The sequence below is a fragment of the Orbicella franksi genome, chromosome 15, assembly GCF_964199315.1.
Source record: "Orbicella franksi chromosome 15, jaOrbFran1.1, whole genome shotgun sequence".
NCBI lineage: Eukaryota > Metazoa > Cnidaria > Anthozoa > Scleractinia > Merulinidae > Orbicella > Orbicella franksi.
Genome location: NC_138159.1, coordinates 157,177 through 184,217, shown reverse-complemented (window position 1 = coordinate 184,217; position 27,041 = coordinate 157,177). Strand labels below are relative to the sequence as shown.

The 27,041-nt window shown below is 39.5% G+C and overlaps 2 protein-coding genes across 5 annotated transcripts; one reads left to right on the top strand and one right to left on the bottom strand.

Moving 5' to 3' along the window:
• The first annotated feature begins 667 nt into the window (after positions 1-667).
• On the top strand, positions 668-19,766 carry LOC145469463 (MAGUK p55 subfamily member 4-like). 3 transcript variants are annotated; one of them, XM_081453192.1, is made up of 17 exons: positions 669-1,021; positions 1,372-1,490; positions 6,700-6,777; positions 8,089-8,172; positions 8,776-9,411; positions 9,766-9,856; positions 10,239-10,324; positions 10,716-10,790; positions 12,015-12,146; positions 13,102-13,166; positions 13,395-13,456; positions 15,057-15,131; positions 15,663-15,749; positions 16,119-16,199; positions 17,277-17,479; positions 17,669-17,815; positions 18,298-19,766. In XM_081453192.1, the coding sequence occupies exons 1-17, from the start codon at positions 985-987 to the stop codon at positions 18,478-18,480; spliced, it is 2,241 nt and encodes a 746-aa protein (XP_081309318.1). In that variant the 5' UTR covers positions 669-984; the 3' UTR covers positions 18,481-19,766. The 3 variants fall into 3 exon arrangements, with proteins under 3 accessions (XP_081309320.1, XP_081309318.1, XP_081309319.1); XM_081453194.1 differs by lacking the exon at positions 15,663-15,749 and having other exon boundaries at positions 668-1,021; XM_081453193.1 differs by lacking the exon at positions 8,089-8,172.
• A 28-nt stretch (positions 19,767-19,794) lies between these two features.
• LOC145469464 (myotubularin-related protein 10-like) lies at positions 19,795-26,728 on the bottom strand. Of its 2 annotated transcripts, none has more exons than XM_081453196.1 (4): positions 26,440-26,728; positions 25,036-25,895; positions 23,609-23,842; positions 19,795-22,732 (listed from the first exon to the last, which is right to left on the bottom strand). In XM_081453196.1, the coding sequence occupies exons 2-4, from the start codon at positions 25,875-25,877 to the stop codon at positions 21,724-21,726; spliced, it is 2,085 nt and encodes a 694-aa protein (XP_081309322.1). In that variant the 5' UTR covers positions 25,878-25,895; positions 26,440-26,728; the 3' UTR covers positions 19,795-21,723. The 2 variants fall into 2 exon arrangements, with proteins under 2 accessions (XP_081309322.1, XP_081309321.1); XM_081453195.1 differs by having other exon boundaries at positions 26,444-26,728.
• Positions 26,729-27,041: the final 313 nt, after the last annotated feature.

Below are 27,041 nucleotides of genomic sequence, written 5' to 3'. Positions count from 1 at the left end.
TCACTCACTCACTCACTCACTCACTCACTCACCCATTGACCCGTCCATAACATACCCGACGCGCCGACTAAGAGGTATTTTTTTTTACAAAAAAATAACTCAAAAAGCCATTTCAACAGATGTCTGGGATCAATAGAACATACATCCCTCTTTCTTTAATTTTCAAATTCGTTATTGCCTCCAGTGCAAAACGATCAAAACGTATAAAAACTGAGAGACAGAGTCCCGCCTTATTCAAGCAGGCCAGTCTCGCGGTGACGTCTTGTTCCCGCGGTTTTTGCGCAATTGATTTTTGGAGGAAGAACTGGGAAGGAGAGCCTTGTAGATTTTGATCTCGGCTGACTGAAGCTTCCTTTCCTTCGAGTCTACAAATGCGAAGGAAACTCTAACCTTCGATCAACTGTATTTGGGTATTTACGACGAAGAAAATCTACTTAAACTACTTTTGTTTTCACGATGAGTCCTTTTTGCGCTTTTTGTGCCTTGTTGACGATCAACTTTGAAAAACGTTTGAAGACCACAACAGACAGGTGTGTCGAGAATCTCTTTTTCTGTATAAGCTTTACACCTCGGCACCTTCTATATCTCACAATATAATAAAAATAAGAATGAAATGGTTAAATACCTTCAGTTATACGCTAATTACTTACCTTCGTATTTTGCACAACAATTTTAGAAGTTGGTGCATTTGCTTATCTTTCGTTCAACTGTGCTTGACAAAGTCGACAAACTCCTAATTATGTACTGTCAGGGTATTGAACCGTTTGCTATTACGCGCTGACAAATGTTTACTTTTGCTGTTTGTTTAAGCGACTTAAGCATGGTAGGAATTAGAATAAATTAGATTTTCAGTTTGTTTTACTTTGAACTACGCGTTTGCCAGGTTTGCACTCGCCCGAGGTTGGCCTACATATATTTGTGGTTCTTAATGCAGTTTATCGAGCTATGCTGTAAAGCGATTGGGAAGGGTTAGAATTCTTTGCAATGTCGAACATTGAAAATACTAATCATGGCGACCCGTGTAAGTACATTTTCGGTTTATCTTGTGTGAATGCCACGGGATGTTCATTTGTATAAACTAACTCTCCAGATTAGTTCTTTGATTTAATTTTAACCTGTTCCGTAGTTTCATTTAGATGTCCCGTTTTAAAGTTTACACATTTATTTGTAGTTCATAATGTGAACAAAGTTAAACTGTATTGAGAATGACAGGAAGGATATCTTGCAATTTTCAACAATCAACAGAGCCTTACGTTTTAGGTTCAGCCTTAAACTGAACTTCATCAGTCACATTTCTCCTTAAAACTAACATTTTATGCTATTATTACTGAACATCAGACAAAATTAATCAGTATTTATGTATTCTTTTAGCTTTCCAAAGGCTTTTGACTTGCCTTGAACAGATTCGTCATAAACTTGATAGACGTGAAAATGATTACCAATTCTTCTGCAACTACTTCCACAGTGAAGACTTTCGAAAACTTCCCAAGGTAAGGAAAAACAAGTGAAGTGTGGTCGCAGGTATAATTTCCTGTTATTATCAAGAAAAAATTGTAAAGGTTTATGTTACAATATGTGCATGATTGTATAATCATTTGCTAGGATTAGGATCAAAGGTCATTTTGAGGTGTAGGGTGCCGGATGAGTGAATAAAACGGAGTTTGAAACATGGTGGCAGCGAAATGGGATGTCTAATAACGTTTGAACCCGAAGACTAAACCTTTCTACTGTGGAGAGAGATACGAGTGCTATCCTGACTTAACACTCCTACGGCACTTTCAGTAAACGACTCTCTAAATGTCAGACACGGAGACTGATCCGCCAAGCGGAACGGCACAACAAACGCCTTTGGTAATGGCGAGTTCAAGTGTTTCGACTAACGTGATGGCTATGACTCCTGGCATCTTGCCTCCAGGAAAGTTGAACGTGACTTCAACAGAAAACATGGCAGAAAACTGGAAAGTTTGGAAATAGATGTGGAACAATTATGTGATCATTGCAAAACTTGGCACGCAGTCCCTGGAATACAAGGTAGCATTGTTTCTTCACTGCATAGGAGTAGACGCGTTGAAGATTTTTAATGGTTTTCAGTTTGATAGCCCAGATGATAGAAACAGTCTAAGCAAGATTATAGAGAAGTTTGATCAATACACGATCGGTGAATTAAATGAGACATTTGAAAGATATAATTTTAACTCATGAAACCAAGAAGAGAATGAAAGCATCGATGCTTATGTCACGGCTCTTCGCACGCTGGCGAAAACGTGCAACTTCTGTGATTGTACGCGCGACTCCATCCTTCGTGACCGAATCGTCCTTGGCATACGAGACAAACATACACGAAAGCGACTACTGCAGGAAAGGAATGTAGATCTAAAGAAGTGTATTGACATCTGTAGAAGCACTGAAGCCTCAAATTCGCAGTTGAGACAAATCTCCGCAGTACAGAGCGAGGATGTACATAGTATGAAAGACAAACAACAGCTGCCGAAGAGACATTTTGACAAGTCAAAGAAGAACCGGGAATCAGAAGAATAGCTTGGAAAAACATGCAAATTTTGTGGTCAAATTCATGTTTTTGAAAAAGGCAAGTGTCCCGCGTGGGGAGCCACATGTGCTAAATGTAAAGGAAGAAATCATTCTGCCTCAAAATGCAACAGCAAGGTCCACAGTATGAGAGAAGAGTCTGAAGAATCAGAAGAAAGTGACATAGAATACATCACAAGCATTACAGACCAACCGGAAGTGGTACATGCAATGAAGAAAGAAGAATACCCGAAAGAAATCTACACTGAAATGGTTATTGCAAAGAAACCCGTGAAATTCCAAGTTGACAGTGGTGCTTCAGTTAATGTAATTCCCACCGAACTTGCTCCAGACGAGTCACTCAAGTGCACAACGAAGACACTGCGAATGTGGAATGATATGACACTGCAACCTCTTGGATCCTGTCGCATCATTATTCAAAACCCAAAGAACGGAAAGAAGTTCTCAGTGGAATTCTTAGTTGTTGGGAAACAACTAACACCAATCATAGGAGCGCGGGCAGCTCAGCAAATGGGCCTAATTACCATCAATGAAGAAAATTTCAAGATTGCACAGCCACCTAAACGGATGAGGCAGCAGTCAAGAGTCTCAGTACAACTGAAGAAATTATCAAGCATCACCCTGCAGTGTTCCAACTGGAATTAGGAACGCTACCCGGAACAGTGCATTTAGAAGTGGATCAAAGCATCACTCCTGTAGTTGCGCTGCCTAGATGTGTACCAGCTTCACTCAAGGGCCAGCTGAAGCAGGAACTGGACTGTCTGCAAGAAATAGGCGTTATTGCTCCAGTAGACGAACCCACCCAATGGGTCAGCGGTTTAGCTGTGGCAGTTAAGAAGACCGGAGCTTTGAGGATCTGCCTAGACCCCAGACCGTTAAATACAGCACTTAGAAGAGAGAGATATCAGCTACCTGTGCTAGAGGACGTACTTCCTGAGCTGTCTGAAGCACGAGTCTTTTCCACAGTCAACCTAAAATCTGGTTACTGGCATTGTGTCTTGGCACCAGAATCAAGTGTCCTTACAACATTTGCCACTCCCTATGGCAGGTACCGTTGGTGTCGTCTACCTTTTGGTCTATGCGCATCGTCAGAGATATTCCAGAAACATCTACACCATGCCCTCGAGAACCTGGAAGGAGTCCTGTGTATTGCAGATGACATCCTGATCTGTGGAAAGGGGCAAAATGATGACGAAGCTACCTCAAACCATGACGAGAACCTGGAGAAGCTGCTTCAAAGATGTCTAGATTACGGCATAGTTCTGAATGCAGACAAGATGAAACTGCACCAAAAAGAGGTTCCTTACATGGGTCACCTGTTCTTGAGCGATGGTCTGAAACCTGACCCCGCTAAAGTGGAGGCTGTAACCAAAATGCCTAGACCAGAAGATGTGGAAGGAGTTCAAAGGCTCAATGGCTTCGTAAACTACTTGGCGAAGTTCCTTCCCAAGCTTTCGGAAATCATGGAGCCCATACGTCGCCTGACAAGAAAAGACACACAATGGCAATGGTCCGAGGAGCAGGACAGCGCATTCCAGAAGATACAACACATGGTCACACAAGCTCCAGTGCTGAGTTATTATGACCCTTGCAGTGAGCTCACTATCCAATGTGATGTGAGTCAAAGTGGCCTCGGAGCAGCTTTACTTCAGAATGGCCGACCCATTGAGTACGCAAGCCGAGCGTTGACAGAGACAGAGAAACGATACGCGCAAATTGAAAAAGAGACGCTAGCTATCGTTTTCTCTCTTGAGCGATTCAACCAGTATACATTTGGTCGACATGTCAATGTGGAAAGTGACCACAAACCACTAGAAGTGATTCTTCAGAAGCCACTTTCACGTGCACCACGGCGATTACAGTCAATGATGATGAGACTGCAGAAGTATGACTTCACCGTCCACTATGAGCGCGGTAAAAACATGCACCTGGCCGACACGTTGTGAGCTTTCCTCCCGTTTGAAGGTGATAATGAGGACGACCTAGAGTTTGTGAACATGGTCAACTATCTAGCCATTTCTGACGAGTGCATTGCTGAAATTAAGGCTGAAACTCAGAAAGATCATTCTTTACAAAGTTTATCTGAAACCATTCTCGAAGGCTGGCCAGAAGAAAAGAAACTTGCCCCTGAACTGACTCACCCATATTTTGATATGTGGGATGAGTTGACTCTTCAAAATGGATTGATTTTCAAAGCAAATGCTGTGGTGATCCCTAAGAATCTTCGTGCAGACATGATAGCAAGAATTCATGCCTCCCATTTAGGAACAGAGTCATGTCTAAGAAGAGCACATGAATGTATTTACTGGCCCGGAATGTCGGCTGAAATCAAGCAGCACATCTCAGGATGCGAGATATGCAGGGAGTTCGATACAACGTCGCTACCCAATGAGTCCTTGATGAGCCACGAGGTCCCCTCTCGGCCCTGGGAGAAGGTAGGCACTGACATCTTTACGCTGGATGGTAAAGACTATCTGGTTACCATCGACTACTACAGCAACTTTTGGGAGGTAGACAGGTTACCAGACACCAAGGCAACCACAGCCATCCTGAAGCTGAAAAGCCACTTCTCCCGCTATGGAATACCTGATCAAGTCGTGAGCGACAATGGTCCACAATTCACCTCCAAAGAATTTGTGTCATTCGCAAAGACCTGGGACTTTGAGCACCTAACCAACAGTCCCGGGAACAGTAAGGCTAATGACAAGGCAGAGTCTGGAGTAAAGACAGCCAAGCGTCTCCTACAGAAGTCTATCAAGGCTGGGACTGATCCGTATTTGGCTTTCCTTGATTATAGGAACACTCCTACCCAAGCGATGACCATGAGCCCTGCGCAGCGTCTGATGGGCAGGCGGACCAAAATGCTCCTCCCTACGGCACAAAGCCTCCTTATGCCTAAGACAACCCAGTCTGGAATTGAAAAGAGCCGGTTGAAAGAGCGCCAACGGGCCCAAGCCAAGTATTACGACAGAAACACAAAGGATCTATCAGTACTAAGTGAAGGGGATGTCGTACGAATGAAACCCTTTAAGTTAGGTGCCAAGTCGTGGCCGAAGGCCCAAGTAACTGCAAGATTAGATGAGCGATCTTACACGGTAGAGGCTGAGAATGGAACTGTCTACCGAAGAAACAGGCAGCACCTGAAGAAGACATCAGAATCACCGATTCAGCCCATTCAATCAGATCCAGTGGATGACTCGAGCATTCCCAGTCCAGATTCACTCAGCATCCCTACCTTATCTGCAGAACCAGTTGACAAACCCCCAGGATCGACCTCTTGTTAGAGCAATACCGATCAGCACCAGAGGCCAAGGCGTGACAGGAGACCCCTGGCGTACCTGAAGGACTACGTGTGCTCATAAATAACCATTTCAATTTACTAACTCTTTTGTTACAGTTCAGAGACTGATCACAGATTATTTCATTACAAGTGCTTTGTTGAGCTTGGACCCTTGATTTATCTTGATTTCGACTAAGTGAAGAACACTTAAGTTTTTTCTTTATTTTTATGAAAGGGAGGATGTTACAATATGTGCGTGATTGTATAATCATTTACTAGGATTAGGATCAAAGGTCATTTTGAGGTGTAGGGTGCCGGATGAGTGAATAAAACGGAGTTTGAAACAGTTTAGACCCAATGGGCACTGATTTCAGCAAAAAATGGCAAATAATGACCCTAACCTCATAATTGCATTCTTTGAATCTAAGTCCCTCAGGTTTATCATTTTCTTTCCATTGAAACCTAATGAGGAATCCATGCACATGTAGTACACTCAGGTGGGAGGGGTACGGTTTAATTGTTAGTGCACTGGATTCTGGATTAAGAAATGTGGGTTGGAACCATGCATATTCTGGATCATGTGTACTCAAGGCATCCATGGTTTAGTGTCTTTTGATACCCCCGATTGACCGTCGATCAACTTCTCGATTGACACTCCATTAACATCTCAATCCCACCTGATTGATAGTTAGTCCATAGTTGGCTGAGTACTGATCGATATTTGACCGTGAATGCCTTTTGTATACGTGATCCAATGGTGAGATGTGTACAGCTACTCCTCACTATTCCTAAAGGGCAACACTAGTACAAACCTTGGCATCAAGTACCAAGCTACTCTGTATTCTGAATGCATGATTTTATTATTTTTCTAGGTTCACAGTACTGTTTCAGATGTAGAGTATGGAAAATCTGAAGCTGTGGATAAAAGCACAGCTGATCTTGCAGAACAGGTAAATCTTGTTCAAAGTATTACTATCCAGGTTTTTTATGTGGCGAAATGTAATTTAGGCAAAGTTTGAGCCGAGGCAAAGGTGGCCAGCGGTCTCTCAGCGTGACCATGCTCTGTGGAGTCTTGCATGTTTTACTTGCTAGCTGTGTGAGAACACACAGTTTGTCTTGAGTACCTTTCCTGCCTGTAGCATGCTTTTGCTACCTCCCTTTCACTGGTGACAGTAAGTAGTCGGGGTTGTAATTCTCCACTGACTCTGTCAGTGTGTACAGTGCCTGGTGGTTGCTGCTCTCGGGGTTGCCATGGATACCTGCATGCTGTGCTTGAGGTTCATCTCTCGGCTCCACTATCCCTAAGGTATCTTTACCAAGCTCATCAATTATTGGTGATGACTTTCACTGATACTGCAGTGCTGGAATTGAAAGGATTAATCAGTGTCCTTTTAAGCTATTATTGAGAACTGGTCCTTGTTGGCTCTTGATTTCTATGAGGACAAATATTACAAAATTGTATAGATAATCTTACAGGAATTAATAGTAAATAATAGATATTGATAAATTGCTTTAGCAGAATTCTTATTAAATTTCCTGCAAAAAAACAATATTTTCAATTATTTTTCAACAGTTCCAAGTTATTGTGAAGGTCAACCTTTCTCAGAAATTTGTTTATCTTGTATCTCTCGGTTCTGACAAATCTTTGGAAAGGCCAGAAAATGTTGCCATTTTGTAGAGGACCTCCAGGCATTGCATACTAATTGCTGATAGAGACCAATCACTCAGCCAATCAGATTGCATTATTGTCAAATTAGAATTGATTTCATTAAAATTCATTAATGGCTGGGTACTGCTTAAATTGACCGTCTGTGAGACCAATTTTGCCTGCCTGGTTTGACCTGCTGGAGGAAAGTATTTCGTACATCGAGGTTCAGTTCAAGAAGTTTTGTCAGTCTGAAAACCAATTGCCTTCCAGCTGAAAATGAAATATATATTCTAGAACTATTATCTCAGTAATTTCAGGGTAGCTAAGTCTACATGCCTTACGTTCTTGAGAGCACACTATCTAGTCAGTAAGTGTGATATTTGTTCTGTAATTCATCAGATTTCTAGCTTTTTTCATAAGCTGTGGTTCTCCTTTTATAATAATTTTGCAAGAACATGTTTAAACACATCGCAAAATAATCATATTTTTTTGTTTAAATTTCTTTTTGTGTGTGTTCTGAGTAGTTCCCTGTGTTGATTCATAAACACACGTAAAGTAGCACTTCAGGTCCAGGAGGAACTAAGTATATGTAAAAGATTTTTTTATCTTTGAGGTTGTGGAGAGTCTTCTACCTTTTACGAGTTTGAACAAAGAAATTCAAGAGCTACAACATATTTTAAGGAAACCTCACTTGAAGGTACAGTTCTATGAATGCCCAGGGTTCAGCCTCCCCTGCACTCTGGAGCTTTAATATTGCCCCAACATTTTTTGTCTGCAGTTTAAGACTATTATAATCTCAGAATAACAACTTATTTGGCTTCTTTGTTTTAAAAGAACATGTACACTTTAACTAGGAAATATATTTAATATTTTAAGTTTGACCTCTTTTTGCAGCAATATAGTCTGTGAGCAGAGGTCCCTTCGATCTTCCTAGAAAAGTCAGGAAGAGGAGGTGACTTTTCTAGAAAGATTGAAGAGACCTTTGCTTGCGGGGTAGCATCAATAGTCCATTTTAAACAAAGTGCTTTTGCATACTTTTAATGTAATTATTTATGTTTTGCATATATACAGGTTTAGAGATTATAGAATTTTGGATTTTTGGATTTTAAGAGTTATCAAGTGTATTTTTTGAATGTATTTATTTTTAGTCAGCGTCACAAGCCTAGGCTTTAAAATGTATCATGTTAACATGTAAATGAAGGCCGTCATTGTGCTCCTCCTTTTCCTCCTCCTCTTCCTCATCATCATCATTATCATCATCATCACCGTCATCAATCCTTGTGTTTCTTTTTGCATATAGGGGTTGCTACAGGCTTATGATTCAATTGCAACAGCTGATTTCACTTTAATAGTCCCTGAAGATGAAGTGTCTTCAGAACAGTTGCTGTTTAACTTGGACATGAAGCCAGAAAAAGATGAGATTATTGTAGCTGTAGAAAACCATGAAATAGAGGAAATGGAGGTTGAGAAGTATAGTGACATGGATGATGAAAAGAATACCAGAGACAGTACTGTTCTTGTTGTTACTATTAATGATGAGCAGAGCAGCAGTAGTGATGAGACAGAAGAAATAGATGGTACTGGTGGTAACAAAATAAAGGAGAACTCGGACATGGAGACATCCTTGGTGACTGTTGTAGACACAAGGAATGTAGACATGAGGAATGAAAATGCAGATGCATTCCACTTGAACTTGACTATGACAAACAACAAGGAATCTACTTTTGACCCAGTTGTAACTGACGAAACCATTGATAATGAGATGGACGTCATGGAAAGTGTCCAGAATGTCCATGTTACGAGGAGTGATAACAAAGAACATGTCAAGGAGACAATTGTGCATGTAGAGGGACACAAGGAGGAGGGTATGATGGCAGAGGCTTCTGACAATGCTGTCAGGACTATCAGGATGTTCAGGAATTCTAGAGAAACACTTGTGAGTAAAAGTTTAAAATGTCACAATCAAACAACTGGGAATTATTAATAAAATAATATACTTTCTTTTATACATGTAGTGACTACCTCTCTTCTGTAGTCATTTCTCAGCTGAAAGTAAACATGCGTTACTATGAAAGTAGCATCATGACACCATTTGAGACAATGTCACCGGTGAATTTCAACTGTTTAATTTTGCAAGATGCTATAATTATTGTGTTCAAGAAGTATTCACCACACGTGCCATTTGAATTAAAATGTACTTTTCATTTGTAGAAAGTGAACAGTCTTGCTCTGACAGATGTTCAGAATGCATAAATTATGCTGTCTATAATCAAAATTATCTCTATTCCAGGGGATTACTGTAAAAGCTCTGAGGAGTGAAGGAAACACAGATAGAATTATTGTTGCTCGAATTCTAAGTGGAGGTCTGGCAGATACCTTTGGTGAGTAAATTACTTATGAACAATTTTTAGATTATTGTGACAATGATTAATGAAATAGGTATTTATAACTTGATTGCCTTGAATGCACTTAACAATTTAAAAAGTCCCTATTTTACCAATGAAAGACTAAAGGATGGCCTCCTTGCAAAATATGCTATCTGTCTCCTGATTTCTCATAATAAAAGGATATTGACAATCAAGTTGGCCTCCCTTATGAGTCTGGTGCTTTTCCGGAGGTCTCCTTGCCCTGTCTAAATTGCTGAAGTCAATTTTATTAATGTATACTTTTGTATAGCACATGAAATTAATAATGATGATGACCTGATGTCGATGATGACACTCACTGCCAATAATGTATGTTGACTTTTTAAACTCTTTCAAGCTACCCTCTGTATGGATGACGAAATCTTAGAAATAAACGGCAGATCAGTTGAGGGAATGACTGCTAATGAAGTTGCAGACATGATGGTAAATGTAATTAAAAGTGATTATTTTTCTCTTTGCCAACTAAAGGAAAATATATAACATGATTTTATTTATTACCTGCTTGACTCTGTGTAAGCACTCAGGGATTTCTTTATAGGCTAGGCACCACGCAAATTGACTAGCTATGTGGCTGATTTTGCCTGGCTGGTTTGACCATCTGATGGAAAGTTTTTCTTATAAAGAAGTTGATTTCAAAAAGTACCAAAATACTTTGCCATGATGCTAATCAGGCAGTTCAGCTGTAATTTAATATAGATAAATAGGTTGAGCACTGATCTGTAGATTTCATTGTGCTGGGTAAAGATAAGAAATTTACACGAACATTTGCCATTCAGTACATAATAATATTATGCCATGTCTTCTTTTCAACAAGGATGGAGTTACTGGAAGTGTTGACATCACGATTTTACCAGCCAAGAAAGACATGAAACTTACCAGAGAAACCAAAGTTAGTGTCTTGCCATGTGTAAACCTGGTGGGTCTAATTAATCTACAGGTCAAAGGTCACAGGTCACATTTGTAAACTACGTCAGCACGCCACATGTGTCATGTAAAGTGACTATACTCAATCAACTTTGAAGTTATTTTTGATTAAATAGTAATATTTAGGACTTTTCTACTACTTGTTTTTTTAGCGAAACTACTAACAAAAAATTTTGTGAAGTTGTACAAAGTACTTAGCAACAAAGAAACAGACGAATTAAACAAAAATTGACTTCACTAAAGACCACACTGTCCAGTGCATGCTTTGCAAACTGCAAGCTAGCTGCAGATATTTAACAAGCTGTTTTGGAAAAATTAAAAACTATCAACCCTCACATCATGTTCTTTTGACAATAAATAGCTTGTTGAGGGGAATCAATGTACAGCTGCAATGGATTCTGTAACTGTGCAAACAGCAAAAGACCAATTGCCAGCTATTCATTGATCAAAAGTTTTGAATTTGATGAATAGGTGATTAACTCATGTCAGTGCAGTGTTGTCAATAAGAATTGTAATTTTTAGGCAATCATAGGGCAGCAGATATTGTCGGCAGTCTCACAAACATGTTTTGAATTCTATCTGTCTTGTATAAGTTTGAAGCCAGTAAAAACTTGTTAGAAACCAGCATTTCTACTTCATTCGTCCCTCGTTGTGACTGCAGCTGATCAAACAATCAAGTGGTTGTAAGCAGAGGCTACCTCTTGTCTCTCACCAAGCAGAAAGAGAAGGGAATCTCTGTCTTGCAGGGTATGTGACCTGCAACTTGCAACCTGCAACTTGTGACCTGCACCTGTGACCTGTGGATTATATATTGGCCTGTCGGTGTAAAACTGCACCAGTTAGTGAATGATTGAATTTTCATATCATGTGTTGAGTCAGGGACAAACTTTAAGATAAAATCTGAGTCCACCTGTTTTTCAAACCTTTATTATTAACCTCTTAGATACCCGTCACTGGTGCTCTAACTACTGCTGAATGTGCAGTTCCAGAAAATATCTATACTCCCCCCGGGGGGTGGGGGGTGGGGGGGGTCCAGAAGACCCAAAAATGTAAAGAAATATATGAAGCTTAACTGGAATTTCCAGAGGGGTAGGGGGGTCTTATATTTTCTGGAACTACACAGTGTTGCTAGGATCAGCAATGTCATAATTGTCCTTTGTGGAGATAATTTTTTGTGTGCTTCTCAAAGGTTAGTTTAAGAGCATTCTTTGACTATAACCCACTCCAAGATCCACTGATACCGTGCAAGGAGGTGGGCATAGCTTTCAGCACTGGTGATGTGCTTCATGTGGTGAATATGGATGACGCAAATTGGTGGCAGGTGAGCTTTATCATTAAAAAGTAGATTAATAACAATAGACTTCCATACAAGTACTGCCCAGGTGACTGTTTTGCTTTAAGTTTGTGGAGTTTTATTGTCCTTATATGCGTATTAACAAAGTATATAAAATGAAATTTAATGTAACCTCTAAAACCATAAATGCATTTAAAACAATTTGAGATGGAATCCACCAGAAGTTCGAGTAACAAGTGGACAAAAACCTAGTACCAAGATTATTTACATCGTATTGCAAACTTCTGTACAACTGTTTTAAATATCTTCTCAAAAATAATCATTTCTACAGGGCTCGACAAATATTCGAATTCCACCTTGCCCATTGGGCAGGTAACTCTCAAATTTTGCTTGCCTGGGGCACTTCCCCGCTTGGCCAAGTTTTTAAACTCATTAATAATTCATGAGCCCAAAAATGGAAGTCAAACTACATGCGTGTTTTAATGTAACAAACCCATCTTGACTGTAGTCCTCTTAGTGCTGATCACTTTCATGTTCAAACCATGCACTATATATTGTAATACTTCCACAACTTTTAACTTCTTCATTCTGCTTTTATGAAGTTGTATGGGTACCTTTGTCAGTTAAAGATATATGAAAGGGCTACCTTCTCTGTAAAAATGGTATACAAAAGGGCAAGGGGTTGGACCGTGGGGCGGAGCCTCCTCGTATAGAGTTTGGTAGAGTACCCCCCCAACTCTCCCCAGGGCAACAAACTCGCCCCACATGAATGATGCCTGGTCTGGGATTTGACACCAAGCCACACTGGTGGGAGGCAAGACTGTTTACTGGGCCTGCATGCATGTTTCCACTTTTTGTTAGACAGACACGTGAATTATTGAAAATACGGAAAACCAGCCTTCTTATCTGAAGTGGAGTTTCTGGTTGTGCAATGAGTTTCAACATTAAAATGAGTTAAAACACAGTATTTACTATCTTCAAGGCTCGAAAGGATGGATACAGTCATGACAAGGCAGGCCTTATTCCAAGCAAGGAATTTCAGGAAAAGTAAGATTAGAGCTACACTGTATTTTGCAGTAAAGGTATATTTAGAGCATGGTAGCTCTATGTAATGAACACTATATATACATATATATATATTCAAAGAAATTTTTATGGAAATTGCATGATTTTGTGGGATGTTGTATTTTGTTTACGTAATGTAGCATTGATTTCTAAATGTAGTGCTTAACTGTTTAGATAATTTCAAACAGTCTTTATTTCTTGTAACATTAGACGACAGCAGCTCAACAGGATTGCTTCCTCAAATGATGTCACCTTGCCAAAAGACAAAAATGGTAATTATAAATTTATTCAAAGAAGACCTTTTTCACCGTGTTTATTTCCAATAATTGATTTGTTTCCTAAAGCATCTCAGCAGTCCAGAATCATGAAATTATCCTAGAGTTTCATTAATATCACACAGGCAATGTGTCCCAAAAAAGTCTGGAAATTTTCAGTACTGTTTTTCAGCCTGTACTGCCTGTACTGCCTGTATGTAGCCCTGTAAGTACTGCACTGTACTGTTCTTCCTACTCTACTAATTTATTCGACTCGACTCGACTCGACTTGACGCTACGCTACTCTACTCTATGCCACGCCACGCCACGCCACGCCACGCCACGCCACGCCACGCCACACCACGCTACTCTACGCTACTCTACTCTACGCTACTCTACTTTACACTACTCTACGCTACTCTACTCTACACTACGCTACTCTACTCTACTCTACTCGACTTTACACTACTCTACTCTACTCTACTGTATGCTACACTACGCCACGCTATGCTACACTACACCACGCTACTCTACTCTACTCTTCTCTTCTCTACTCGACTCTACTGTACTCTACACTACTCTACACTACTCTACGCTACTCTACTCTACTCTACTCTACGCTACGCTACTCTACTCTACTCTACTTTACACTACTCTACGCTACTCTACTCTACACTACGCTACTCTACTCTACTCTACTCGACTTTACACTACTCTACTCTACTCTACTGTATGCTACACTACGCCATGCTATGCTACACTACGCCACGCTACTCTACTCTACTCTTCTCTACTCGACTCTACTCTACGCTACTCTACACTACTCTACGTTACTCTACTCTATGCCACGCCACGCCACGCCACGCCACACCACTACTCTACTCTACTCTTTTCTACTCTACTCTACTCTACGCTACTCTACTGTACTCTTTTCTACTCTACTCTACTCTACTCTGCTCTACTCTACTCTACTCTACTCTACTCTGCTCTACTCTACTCTACTCTACACTACTCTACACTACTCTACTCTACTCTACTCTACTCTACGCTACTCTACTCTACTGTACTATTTCTTTAGCTTTTGCAATTTTATTCTTGCAGGGCCCCACTGAAAACCACATGTATGTGAAGTGGGCTCCCTTTTGAAAGATCTTTATTATTATTATTATTATTATTATTATTATTATTATTATTACTCTACTCTACTCTACTCTCGACTACTCTACTCTACGCTACTCTACTCTACTCTACTCTACTCTACACTACACTACTCTACTCTACTCTACGCTACTCTACTCTACTCTTTTCTACTCTACTCTACTCTAAGCTATGCTACTCTACTCTTTTCTACTCTACTCTACTCTACTCTACGCTACGCTACTCTACTCTACTCTAAGCTACCCTACAGTCTACTCTACCCTACTCTACCCTACAGTCTACTCTATCCTGCTCTACTTTACCCAACCCTACCCTACTGTACCCTACTCTACTCTATTCTACTCTACACTACTCCACTTTACACTACACTACACTGCACTGCACTGCACTGCACTGCACTGCACTACACTACACTACAGAAGTAACGTAACAGAAATTTGTTGTATTTTATTTTCCACAGGTAAACGAGCATTGCCGTTCAAGAAGATAGGAAGAAAGACTGATTCAAACAAAATTTTGTGCAATTTCCAGCAAGGTCGGTATGCCACTTGTGATTGTCCTGATTTGTGTATTCTGAGTGTAAGTACAATGTACATCGCATATTTGCAGTGCATCACTTTGCATAGAAGTTGTATTGTATTTGTACAGCATCAATTTAGCTTGTTGCAATGGTTAATGTCAGTAGTACTGGGTAATCATAAATGCTTTTAAGTAATTTGGTGGAGGCGCTGTGGCCTCATGGTAAGTGCGCTCAACTCCGGATCAAGTGGTCCAGGTTCAAGCTCTGGCCAGGGACATTGTGTTGTGTTCTTGGGCAAAACACTCTACCCTCGCAGTGCTTCTCTCCACCCAGGTGTTCAATTGGGTACTGGCAAATTTAATGCTAGGGGTAACCCTGCGATGGAGTAGCATCCCATCCAGGGTGAGAGGGGTGTACAAATACTGTTGGCTGCCTCATGCTTCAGAAAGCGGAATAAGCTCCGGCCTGATGGGCCACTTGGCATGTATACAGACTTAACCTTTACCTTCTAAGTAATATTCCTGTACTTTTCAAATAAAACCACAGATGTGAAAGTGGATGGTTTGCCTGCCTATGAACCTGTAATGAAATATTTGGAAACACCTGGGAAAAAAAGATTGCTTTTATTAATAGGTTAGTTTATTTTGCTTGTAGTTTCCTTTGATTCTTGCCACATATAGCCCATCCCCTTCCCTGCCTATCCTTTACCCTTTTGTTCTAATAATAATATTGGACACTCTTCTTTACCATTCTACCCCAGCCTTAACTCTGTCTTACTCCCTAACACTGTGCCGACCTCATTCCTGCCTTTCCAGGTTGTGCACTGCCCAGGCTACCCAGGCTACCCAGTCCAGCCTCTAAACAAACTATTACTTCAATGTACTATAAATTGTTTTTTTCCTCAAATATTGAACATAATTATTTGACGCTATTTTGTTGCAAAAAAGCTTTTTATGAACATTGTTTATTCTTAGACTTGATTGGTTTTATAATCACCTTTAGGAGCACCTGGGGTTGGACGAAATGAGTTAAAGAAGATGCTACTCTCAAGCAGTCCTGATAAATTCATAACAACTATTCCTCGTAAGATAACTTTAAATTTTAAAACTGAAGTTACTAGATAGTAGGACTTTACAAAATACCAAAGGCTGGTGTCAAAATAATAGCAGCTGGTAATAGCATATATGTTAATCTTGGATCATAAATGTAGTTAAATAAAGACTCTGGCATGGCATGTAGAATGTTACATTGTGAAGCAATAATTTGCATAATTATCAAGATTATGGTTAATCTATCTATCTAGGTTTGGGTGTATATTGCCGTCAGAGCTCAGTTTCAAGATCCCTTTTAATATGGCAGCTGCTCCAAAAATATTTATTGAATTGTGAAACAGCTGGCTGGCCTGTCTGAGTGGATGGGGACATCGTCAAGTCTTTCACTCTCACTGACTCACAGAAAATTGTGATGTCATTTAGAGGAGCTTTTTGGTGTGAAAACCCTTCAGTGGACAACTATCTCTTCCAGTGGGAGTAGAAATACTTCCAGAATACAAACATCAGCTTTATTGATGACTACATTTGGTTTATTTTAATTTATTGTTTCCTTTCTGAATAATCATTTCTGTATTGATAGGAGTAAGATATTAGCCACATACGTTACATGTTACAGTCCAGCAGGTTACTTCATTTGACCACATTCTGAAATTGTTACAGTAAAAGATACGGAAAGAACCACAAAGGTAACACAATATCCTATCTTATTATATGGCAAGCTCCGCGAGCGGGCAAGATGAATCAAATCCTGCGCTGTGATTGGCTACCCGAGCGGGCAAGATGGAGCTATCTTGCCCGCTCGGGACTACCCGCCGTGTCCCGCAAGAAAAATTTCCCCGAAAGCCATATAATAAATCCTTTATTGACCAAGCTTGTTCGGTCAAGATGGCTGGATATTGGCCTCGTTCTTTTTTTGCGAGTTTATGGACCTCGACTCCGTCTCGGTCCATCAACTCGCAAAAAAAAGAACTTGGCCAATATCCAGCCATCTTGACCTCACACTTGGTCAATAACCCATACATCGTCTCCTACTAAAACTGAAAAAGCTACATTGTACTAGAGTTTCATTTACTCTAGTGCTCACTGTCATGTGAACTTGCTCCCTTAGATACTTCAAGAGGTATGAAGAGTTATGAAGTAGATGGAAGGGATTACTTTTTTGTATCACGACAAACTATGGAGAATTTTATCCAGAAGAAAAAATTCATAGAGTTTGGTGAATACAGAGGCTATTTGTATGGCACATCAAAGGACTCCATAAAGAGAGCCATGAAATCTGGCAAAGCCTGTGTCCTAAAGGTTCAACCAGAGGTAAGGCAATCTTTTATTATTGTTATTGATAAAAACAAAGTGGTACAAGTTTTTTGTTATTATGAATCCTTTTGGTGGTTATAAAATTTTACCATGTTGAAGCAAGTACACTGTCGTTCCACTCAGTTAAGAGATATGAGGGTCCTTTACCCCGTTCTTTGCATGATTATTGGGGAATTCGTTTTGCAGGTGATGTTGTTATTAAGAACAGCAGAGTTTAAGCCATTCTGTGTCTTTGTGAAACCTCCTCCACTGAAGGAACTCCGCACATCAAGATTGACAGTACAGCAAAAAGGCAAACCAGCTTCAGTTAAATCCTCCATGAGAACATTCAAGGTAGCTTAATATAATGTTAAAATAGCAAACGAGTAAAAGACAGGTACTGAGTTTCTTGCTTTAGCTGACTTTTATTTGCTTAACTGGCTCCCTTGAAGAAATGTTGATCCATTTTGAAGCTGTTAGAGATGGCTAAGCAGTAAGAAACTATCACGGCAGATTTCAGGACAAGACATCAAGTTAGGGATTCACTTAAAATGAGCTTAGTCAACAAGACCTCAAGCTACAACATGTAGGAGTCCACTTTTCAGGAACTTGGTCTGGCAGCTGAGCCATCTGTTGCATTAGGGTTGTCCTTCGTTAATTGTTGGCGAGTATGTCAGATCGGAACAGACTATAAGAGCTCTTGTATCTCAGTTATTTACCGTAATGCTAGAAATTATCTGTAATAGAGTGATTAATTATATTTATTAAGTTTACATATAAGAAGGTATTTACATGTTATATGTGGGCAGTCAATACTTAATAATCAATCCTTGCAGGAAGATGAGTTACAGGAGATGATCAGTGAGTCTAGTTTACTGGAAGATACCTATGGGCGATTCTTTGATCTGACAGTAGTGAACAAGGACATTGAACAAGCTTATGTCGGTGTGGTGGATGCATTTGAAAAACTTGAAAAAGAAGAGCACTGGGTTCCACTAGAGTGGGCACAAAAGAACTAAGAACAAAAGAGAGGCTTTCATTGTATTGTAGATGTCTTGGTGTTATCTTTCATCCATACTTAATCAGTTCTTAACTTCGAGGTATGCCTTCGTGTGACATCAGTCCACTGTAATTTTAATCAATTTGTTGTTATAAAGAGACCCTCTTTCAGTTGTGAGTCGCTTTTAATACACTCCTGGTTTAAATGGATCAAGTATAGCTTTCCAACATTGTGTTTTTTACAACACATTGACATTTGAAAAGGAACTGAACATCGCTCACGTGCAGCACTTGAAGAAATCTTAATCTAGTCACCCTCCTTGGTGTAAGTTCAAATAATAACACACAGCTTAATTTAAGGTGGCTCAAAACAGTTTCCAACACTTAATCACTTGATGCTACAAACATGATATCAAAAAACTGCCCAATCATGGGTGAACACGTTATCATTTTCCTGACACAACAGGTTACCATAGCAACAGTATGACCTGCTAAAAACACCCTTAATTACAGCTTTAGGGGCTTATAATTCAAAAACGGCATGGTGAAATTTTTTTTAACAACTTTTGATAAGCATGATAAGATGCAACTTTCAGCAAACTTTAAAACACTTCTGTAGGTAGGGTTCAGAGCCACCTTAAATTTTCGAAAATTTAAGGTAGCTCTGAACCCTACCTGTAGGATTTTTTTAAACTTTGCCAAAAGTTGCATCTTATCATGCTTATCAAAAGTTGATAAAACAAAAAAATTTCACTTTGCTGTTTTCAAATTATAAGCCCCCAAAGCTATAATTAAGGGTATTTTTAGGTCATACTGTTGCTATGGTAACCTTTTGCATCGCAAAAATATTAACAACGTCTTCACTAATGATTGGGCAGTTTTTTGATACCATGATTGTGGCATCAAGTGATAAAGAGTGGTTATAATGACCCATCAAATTCTAAGTGCTGGAAACTGTTTTGAGCCACCTTAATATGATACAACTTTATTGTTGTCTCATGAGAAAAATTATCAGCTCATTGCCTTGTGTAATAAAAAGGATAAAGTCTATGAAAATGTTCAAATTTGATTAATTTTTCATCATTTTATTAGTATACTTCTGACATTCAAATCCTTAGCTGGTACTAAAATATTCCCATCTCCAGCAGTGTGTTTTCCTACCAGTTTTCACTCCAAAAACTGCTGCAGATCAAGACCAGTCAAAATATTTTTGAAATTGCAGATTATGCCTTTTATCCTTTCATGTTTGGTTTTACTGAAACATAATGTTTTCTGGTGCATTAAGCTGAAAGAGAGGTATTGTAATAATAATACTCCAAACATCAATTTGGGTGTATTTTCAATAATCTTTTAATGTAATATGTACTACAATCTCAAGATAGAATTCTCCCAAAGAAGCAAACCTCTTAACCTCGTGAAAAATAACAATGTAACAGTCACATTGGGATTGGTTATTCTCAGTGAAAGTAACATCTTATATGAACTAAAATATAAACATGAACAGTGAGCCATGCTAAGCTAACATCTAGTACTGTGAAATCAGTAGCTGCAGAATATTTTTTGTAGTAATCAGGTACAAATGTGAAATATAATTTATATTGGTAGATTGGGTATATGTTATTCTCTACACTGTGTATGGTAATTATAGTATATTCCAGTGACAAAGAAATAAATAAAAACTCATAAAATTATATTATAGCTTCAATTTGCTATTAATATGAAGTACAGTGGAATCCCAATTTCTCAAACCCTCATTTTTTCAACCTCCAGAAAACTCAAACCAAAAGTTGTTTCCCCTCCACAGTCAAATGCTGTAATTTTACCCCTGATTTCTCGAACTATCCAATTTTTTCAAAGCAATCTTCGTTTCCCTTGGAGGTTTGAAAAATTGGGATTCCACTGTTGTTATCTTTTCTGTACAACATTGCATGAAATGAGATCACTCCACTATGCCTAAAGGACAGGTGGTTTAATAAGCTTTCTTAATTTTGTGTTTTATTGGGAAGCATTTTATATTTGGTTTCTAGTGCATACCATTCATAAAAACACAAAAGATAAAAATGCTACCGCATGACCTCATTTCAGGCGGCCATGGCCAATCACAAGGCCTGTATACAACTGCATAGCCACATCCTGGACACACCTGCCTACTTCAAAACTAATAAAAATTTTAAAAACTTTAAAATGAATTAGGTGAAATTTAACAATTATATACCCAAGTTGAATAAAATATATTGAAGAATACCTATTGGTAAAATAATGGTAAAATAATGAACAAGTTCAAAATAATGAACAAGTTCAAAGTTAATTTACTGGACATGTATATTTCCCCTCATATGCTAGGAGAAAATGGACTCTGCTCAAATAATGGCAAGAGATCTTTTTTACCAGAACATTTGTTGCTTACAATTGAAAATTTAAAAATATCAAACATTATTAAAAATTTAAATGATCATGCCATTGATAATTCATTATTTTCATTATTTTTGTTAATAAACTTTCGGTAGATTTGCCTACCACCACTGTTTCTCTTTATGACCTAATTTAAGTGTTGCAAACCAAAATGTTTACACAGCCATCAGTTTGGGATAATTCAAATGCTGGTTACATGTAGCTGTAAGGGTGCTACTTTGATTTTAAAGCATATTGAATGGCTTTGTAGCATCCTACCTGAGAATATAATATAAACAAACTGGCTTCCAGAAGAGTATCTTCTTTTTAATCTTGTTCACACCCATAACTGTTGTAAGTCAAATTCTTTTGAAGTTAATTTGTGTCAACTTAAAAATAAATGTTCTTATTAACACAACAAAGATTTGAATCATTAAAGGGTAATTTTTATGAATTAATTCAAATTGTGTTAATCATGGATGCTATTTTCAGGTTGAAAAAGTTTAACATCGATAATTTGGAAACAATTGACTTGAGGACAACTTGACCCACAACATTCAAGTGTGTTACCAGTAGTGTTAATTACCTCTTAATTAATGAGTGATTGAAAGAGAACAGGACACTCCATTTTCCAATATGCTTTGCACCCTTTGGCCTGTGGTGAAGGCGAATAGGCACTGACGAAACTGACTGATTGCACTGTGGCTAAACATGGTGCCCTCAGGTCAAAGAGCTGTTTGGCTTTGGTGAAACAATGCAACAGCCTAATGTAGGTGAAACCTTCATACCAAGCAACACTCGGGTTACTCAACTTTAATTAGTCAGTCATAAATTATGTGACGTCTTCACCATCTGTGCTGGTATGCACACAGTTAAAACTTGCCAATGTCAACTGTGTCTGCTGATCCATTTGGTGGTAAATCTCCCGGAGAGTAGTATTTATTTGATGCTAGATCACCAATAAATGGCATGCTGGGAGTGAGCAGCTTGCTTGTTTCCAAATCCAAGCTAAGGTCAGTACTGAAGTCAAAATCAGTAGTGTCTATGCCAAGAGTTTTGTCACCATCAATGGTGTTTGCATTTGGAGTTTGCTCATACCTACTGACTGCCAAGCGATGCCGCAACACCTTCAGCTCATTGACCAGGATCATCTGTTGGAGTTGTAATGAAGAATTCTCTCCCATCCCTGTACTCACATGAACTGTTGGAAGCCATCTCAGGTAACGACCTGACCAGAATTTGATGCCTGGAGCAAGAGTGTTTACTCGAAGGTACGAGTTGGTGTGTATTCCATTTTCCTCACCATGGTCTAAAGAGTTTCTGTACTCAAACAGTGGGTTAAGATACGGCCCAGAGTTTTGAGATTCTTTAAGCTGCTCTGCAACAAACTCCCATAGTGATACCATGGAGTTTCCTCCTAGCTCCACTTCACACAGCTCTGCTCTTTGCTTCTCAGAGTCGAACAGGAAGGTATCAAACATGCATGCATGCATTGTGTCAAGTAGAGCATGAAGATATGTCTCAGAGAATTCAAACTCTGATGGGAACTGCTGAGTGAGTTGATAAACACAATCAATGAAGTGAAGAAACACAGGTGACTCTCCAGTATCTTCTTTCTCACTTTCCTGGAATGATTGACTGATGTGGTTGCAGCGCAAAAGAAACTGATGTCCTCCAAGAACCCACATTTTCTGAATAAGGGTTTGGAAACCTCTTATTGTTCTGTAATATGAATCCAATATCAACTGTGCAAGGCTTGCTACAACCAGCACAAAATCTCGGCCTCCAGTTTCTTTGATGATAACTGGTGAACGGTCATGACAAATTGATTGCACAACATCCATAGCAGCGACAAGCGACAGCCTCAAGTAGTGCAGCCATCTGAAGAAACCAAAGGAGACACAATGCTTTTCTTAACACCATTAATAGAAATTGTGTTGATGGTTTAAATTGTATATTACAAACCTGAAGTATTGAGACAAAATTTCACAACTAATTTCATTGCGCAAAGCTTTCAACTTGAGAACTCTGGAGAAATTAATTTTACTCACTAGATTTTCAGAAACTTTTGATTTCTGAAGCCTTTGTTGCCTGGTGATGGTAGAGTGTGTTGCCATCATTATTATTTTATTATTAAATAAGGGGGTCTGAGTTTGAGTGCTGGCTGTGTCATTATGTTGTGTTCTTGCGCCAGACACTTAGCTCTCACAGAGCCCCTTTTACTAGAAGTACAAATTTAACTGAATTGTTAGGGCAACTTGACAAAGTGCTGAAGTAAACCTCTGATGTCCAAGGAGAGGAGCAATTCACCCCATCCTTCATTACTAAGAAAACCATAATACATAATATTTATGTATTACAATTAGTTGTGTGAGAGCGGAGATGCGGTGGCGTGGTCAGTGCACTTGCCTCCAGATTGAGCAGTCCAGTCTGAAGCCCTGGCTGGAGACTGTGTTGTGTTCTTGGGCAGGACACTTTACTCTCACAGTGCCTCTCTCCACCCAAATGTATAAATGGGTACTGGCAAATTTAATACTGGGAGTGGCCCTGCCATGGACTAGCATCCCATCCAATAGGGAGTAGAATACTCCTAGTCCCTGTATGCTATAGAAACACACTCGTATGGAGACTACCAAGTTGTGTGAGAATTGTACATGCCACTCACAAAATGTTTCTGCCTTATTTCAATGTATTATCAACCAGTCAGGAGCTTTCATGAGATCTTTCTGATTGAGTAGTTTAAATTTAAGACAGTACCTTGATGTTTCCACACTAGACAGCCAACGGGCATCAAGGCTCCAAAAGTCCTTGCTGGTCTCCAGCACACAAAGCTCTCTGAGTTTCTGGAAGCTCTGTTGAAGCTCTTTTGTTGATGGACAAGTCTTCATTAAATTGATGACTTTCACCTCTTTGTGCTCAGTGTTACAGGGAATTAATGACAGTGCTCTGAAGAAGGATGTTTCTTCCTTCTCAAGAAATATGCTTTCTGGTCTAAAGAGAGAAGAATGTTGTACTGACATACTAGATAAAGTATAAATGTGAAGCAGTATAGGTAGAATGCACCACACACTGCCTCAGCACCCCTCCCTCACAAATCATCAGCTGGAATCTGTACCATTGATAAATTAATAAAGATGGTGAATTTTAAGCTTGGTAATGAAATGTGAAGGTGAATTAATCAACGTGACACGAGCATGGCACAAAGAAAAATTCTGAGTCCCCGACAGGAATCGAACCCATGACCTCCCGAACACTGGGTGGGCGATCTATCCACTGAGCTACAAGAACTCATGGAGAGCGAGGTCATTTAACTGAGCTCATATATGACAGGTGTCCTGCATACTGCTAGGATCAACGCTATGAGCTCTCCATGAGTTTTCGTAGCTCAGTGGATAGAGTGCCCGCCTGGTGGTCGGGAGGTCATGGGTTCGATTCCTGTTGGGGACTCAGAATTTTTCTTTGTCCCACGCTCGTGTCATGTTGATTAATTCACCTTCACATTTCATTACTGAGCTTAAAATTCACCATCTTTATTAATTTATCACTACTCATGATGACTTCAATAGCGTTGATCCTAGCAGTATGCAGGACACCTGTCATATATGAACTTAGTTAAATGACCTCGCTCTCCATGAGTTCTTGTAGGTCAGTGGATAGAGTGCCTGCCCGGTGTTCGGGAGGTCATGGGTTCGATTCCTGTCAGGGACTCAGAAGTTTTCTTTGTCCCATGCTCGTGTCATGTTGATTAATTCACCTTCACATCTGTACCATTGTTTCACATATTAACTACTATGGGATAGGATGCTCAGGGGACAAATTAGTATATATTTGTCCCCCTGAGCATCCCATAATAGCTACTTGAAACAATGAAATTCAAAATGGCTGCTGTATCGGTAAAAGGGTTTGTTTAAAAAAAATTATGGAATTGAAATAAAGTGTGTAAAAGTGAAAACAAAGGGGGGGGGAGGGGGTTTGCCACGCCACTGAGGTGTCACCAAGTGGATGCTGGACCATAGCCTAAGAAGGCTTGAAAGTATTAAGCAGAGCTGCCTGCTTTCTAGTCAAAAAAGACAAGTACACTGTACTTGAATCGTGGTTGGGGAACAAATGTAAAGCATTCTATAATAACTCTCAAAATGTAAGAATTATTGCAGTTGAAAACATTTGGTAATAATTCAACTCACCTTCCTGCTCCGCTATACAGCATGGGTACCCCTGTATTGGGATGACTCCAACACCATGTGGGAAGCCGTGAATCTACATAATGTAATGACATTCTGTTTATGTCTGAATCTGATAAGGAAGCGAGCACAACAAACATCTCTGATAACGATGGACATGTTTGGAATTTACTGTTAACAGTTGCTACTCTCCATGTGTCATCAACTTTAAGCCTTGTCAACTCACTCAGCCAATCATGAAGAGTTCTAAATGTCGGTATGGTGTTCAGTCTGGCAGTGCTGTTCTCTGATGAATTCTGTGCCACGCTGTATGGAAATGCAAATGACAGAACGATAGAGTTTGGTGCCTTGTAATGTGCAATTGCATTCACCATCTTTACGTGATCTTTCTTGGGTGTAAATTTCAGTCCAAATCTGACCACTCGAAAGTCCTTGCATCGGATTTCCAAGGAATGGACTTTGGATGACATGCGTGATCCTGGAAGTACTTTCTTTACCTTTGATCCCTCTGCAGTTGAACTGGAGTAGTAGAAAATATCGCTTATACAAGTTTGTGGAATGTGTAGTTCTCTTTGCATGTCTGAGTACATCTCCCCTGCTTCGGTTAAATCTGGATTTGATTGAAATACAGAGTTGAGTTGGGTTTCTGCACTGGGGTTTCTTGTCAAGAAGGACATGCGGAAGTTTGTTGCATAGAGCACTCCTGATATACCAGACTTCCTATCTGCCATTGTTTGGAATCGTAGCACATTTATGGCTTTAGCAACAACTAGTTCACCTGGTAATAATGGTGGTTCAGGGTAGCCATCTTCAGACATAGGAGAAGCACTTTGTAAAGTTGCCATTTTCTCAAAGACTTCTTCCTAAAAAAAAGTACAATGACAATGGCAAGATACATAACATCCCCTGTGGGGAGGAGGTGCTGAGCTGTCAGTACCCACAAAACTCTTATCTAAACTGGAAATACGAACACATATATGTCTAGTCCAGTGATTTTTGATATGGGCGGTATGTATTGTACACTGTTCGAATGCATTATATATTAACACAACTTTTTTCCTTTATGATTTTTAGCGAATTTCAGTGAAGCAAGCCACTCCTCACTTGATTAACCCATTAATAGGTTTAATACTTTTAAGATTTCACCTTGTCAACACGTGGATGGTAAGTGAAGTCTAATATCAAGTGAAAGTCGATCACTACTACTCGGTGAGTACAAATCTTCACAATTAAGTTTATATAACGAAATGGGCGTCAAAGATTATAAAGCTTGTATAGCTTTCTTCAATTGCAGCTACCCCCAAGAAGTCTGTGTTTTGAAAGTCTACACACTAAGACGATTACTCGGAAAAACAACATTTGTTCATAACAGAGACGAAATCAACTTAAGGGAATAAGTAAACGTACTTACGTCAAACTGATCTTTGATATTCAACACACGTTAACTGAATGAATTAGTTCACAGCTGCAGCAGTCCACCCATAACCAGAATTCCTCAGCACAAATCGAGCAAACCTTCGTTGATGTGTCCTTCTAAACGACAATCTTCTCTATGAAATGTATCTCGATCGTTACAGAATATTGTTTCCTCCTTAAATGATATTCTGGACGAAACCTCTTATCGTAAACAAGCGATAACGACGGCTCCATTTCCCCTGGAATGCATATTGCATGTAGTACTGTTAGTAAAATTGAAAAATATTAATCTCCTCTGGGAACTGGCACCGAATATCGGTTTTATGACTGCGCTACTGAGCGGGGTAGAGAGGAAATGTTGTTTGTCACTAGGGGCCTCACGGACGTCACAACACGTTTATAAAGTGGTTTTGCTCAGAGACTTGTTCTTCAAATAACAAAGTAAAAAGCACTGGCCTTCTGTTTTGTTTATTTTTGCAGTGTAAACTGACTTAATTAACCAATTTTTACTACATATCACCTAAAGGCTATGGACCTGTAAGTACCCCTGGATTGGTCGTGTTTTTGTTACACAGTGCACGTGATCCTTTCCG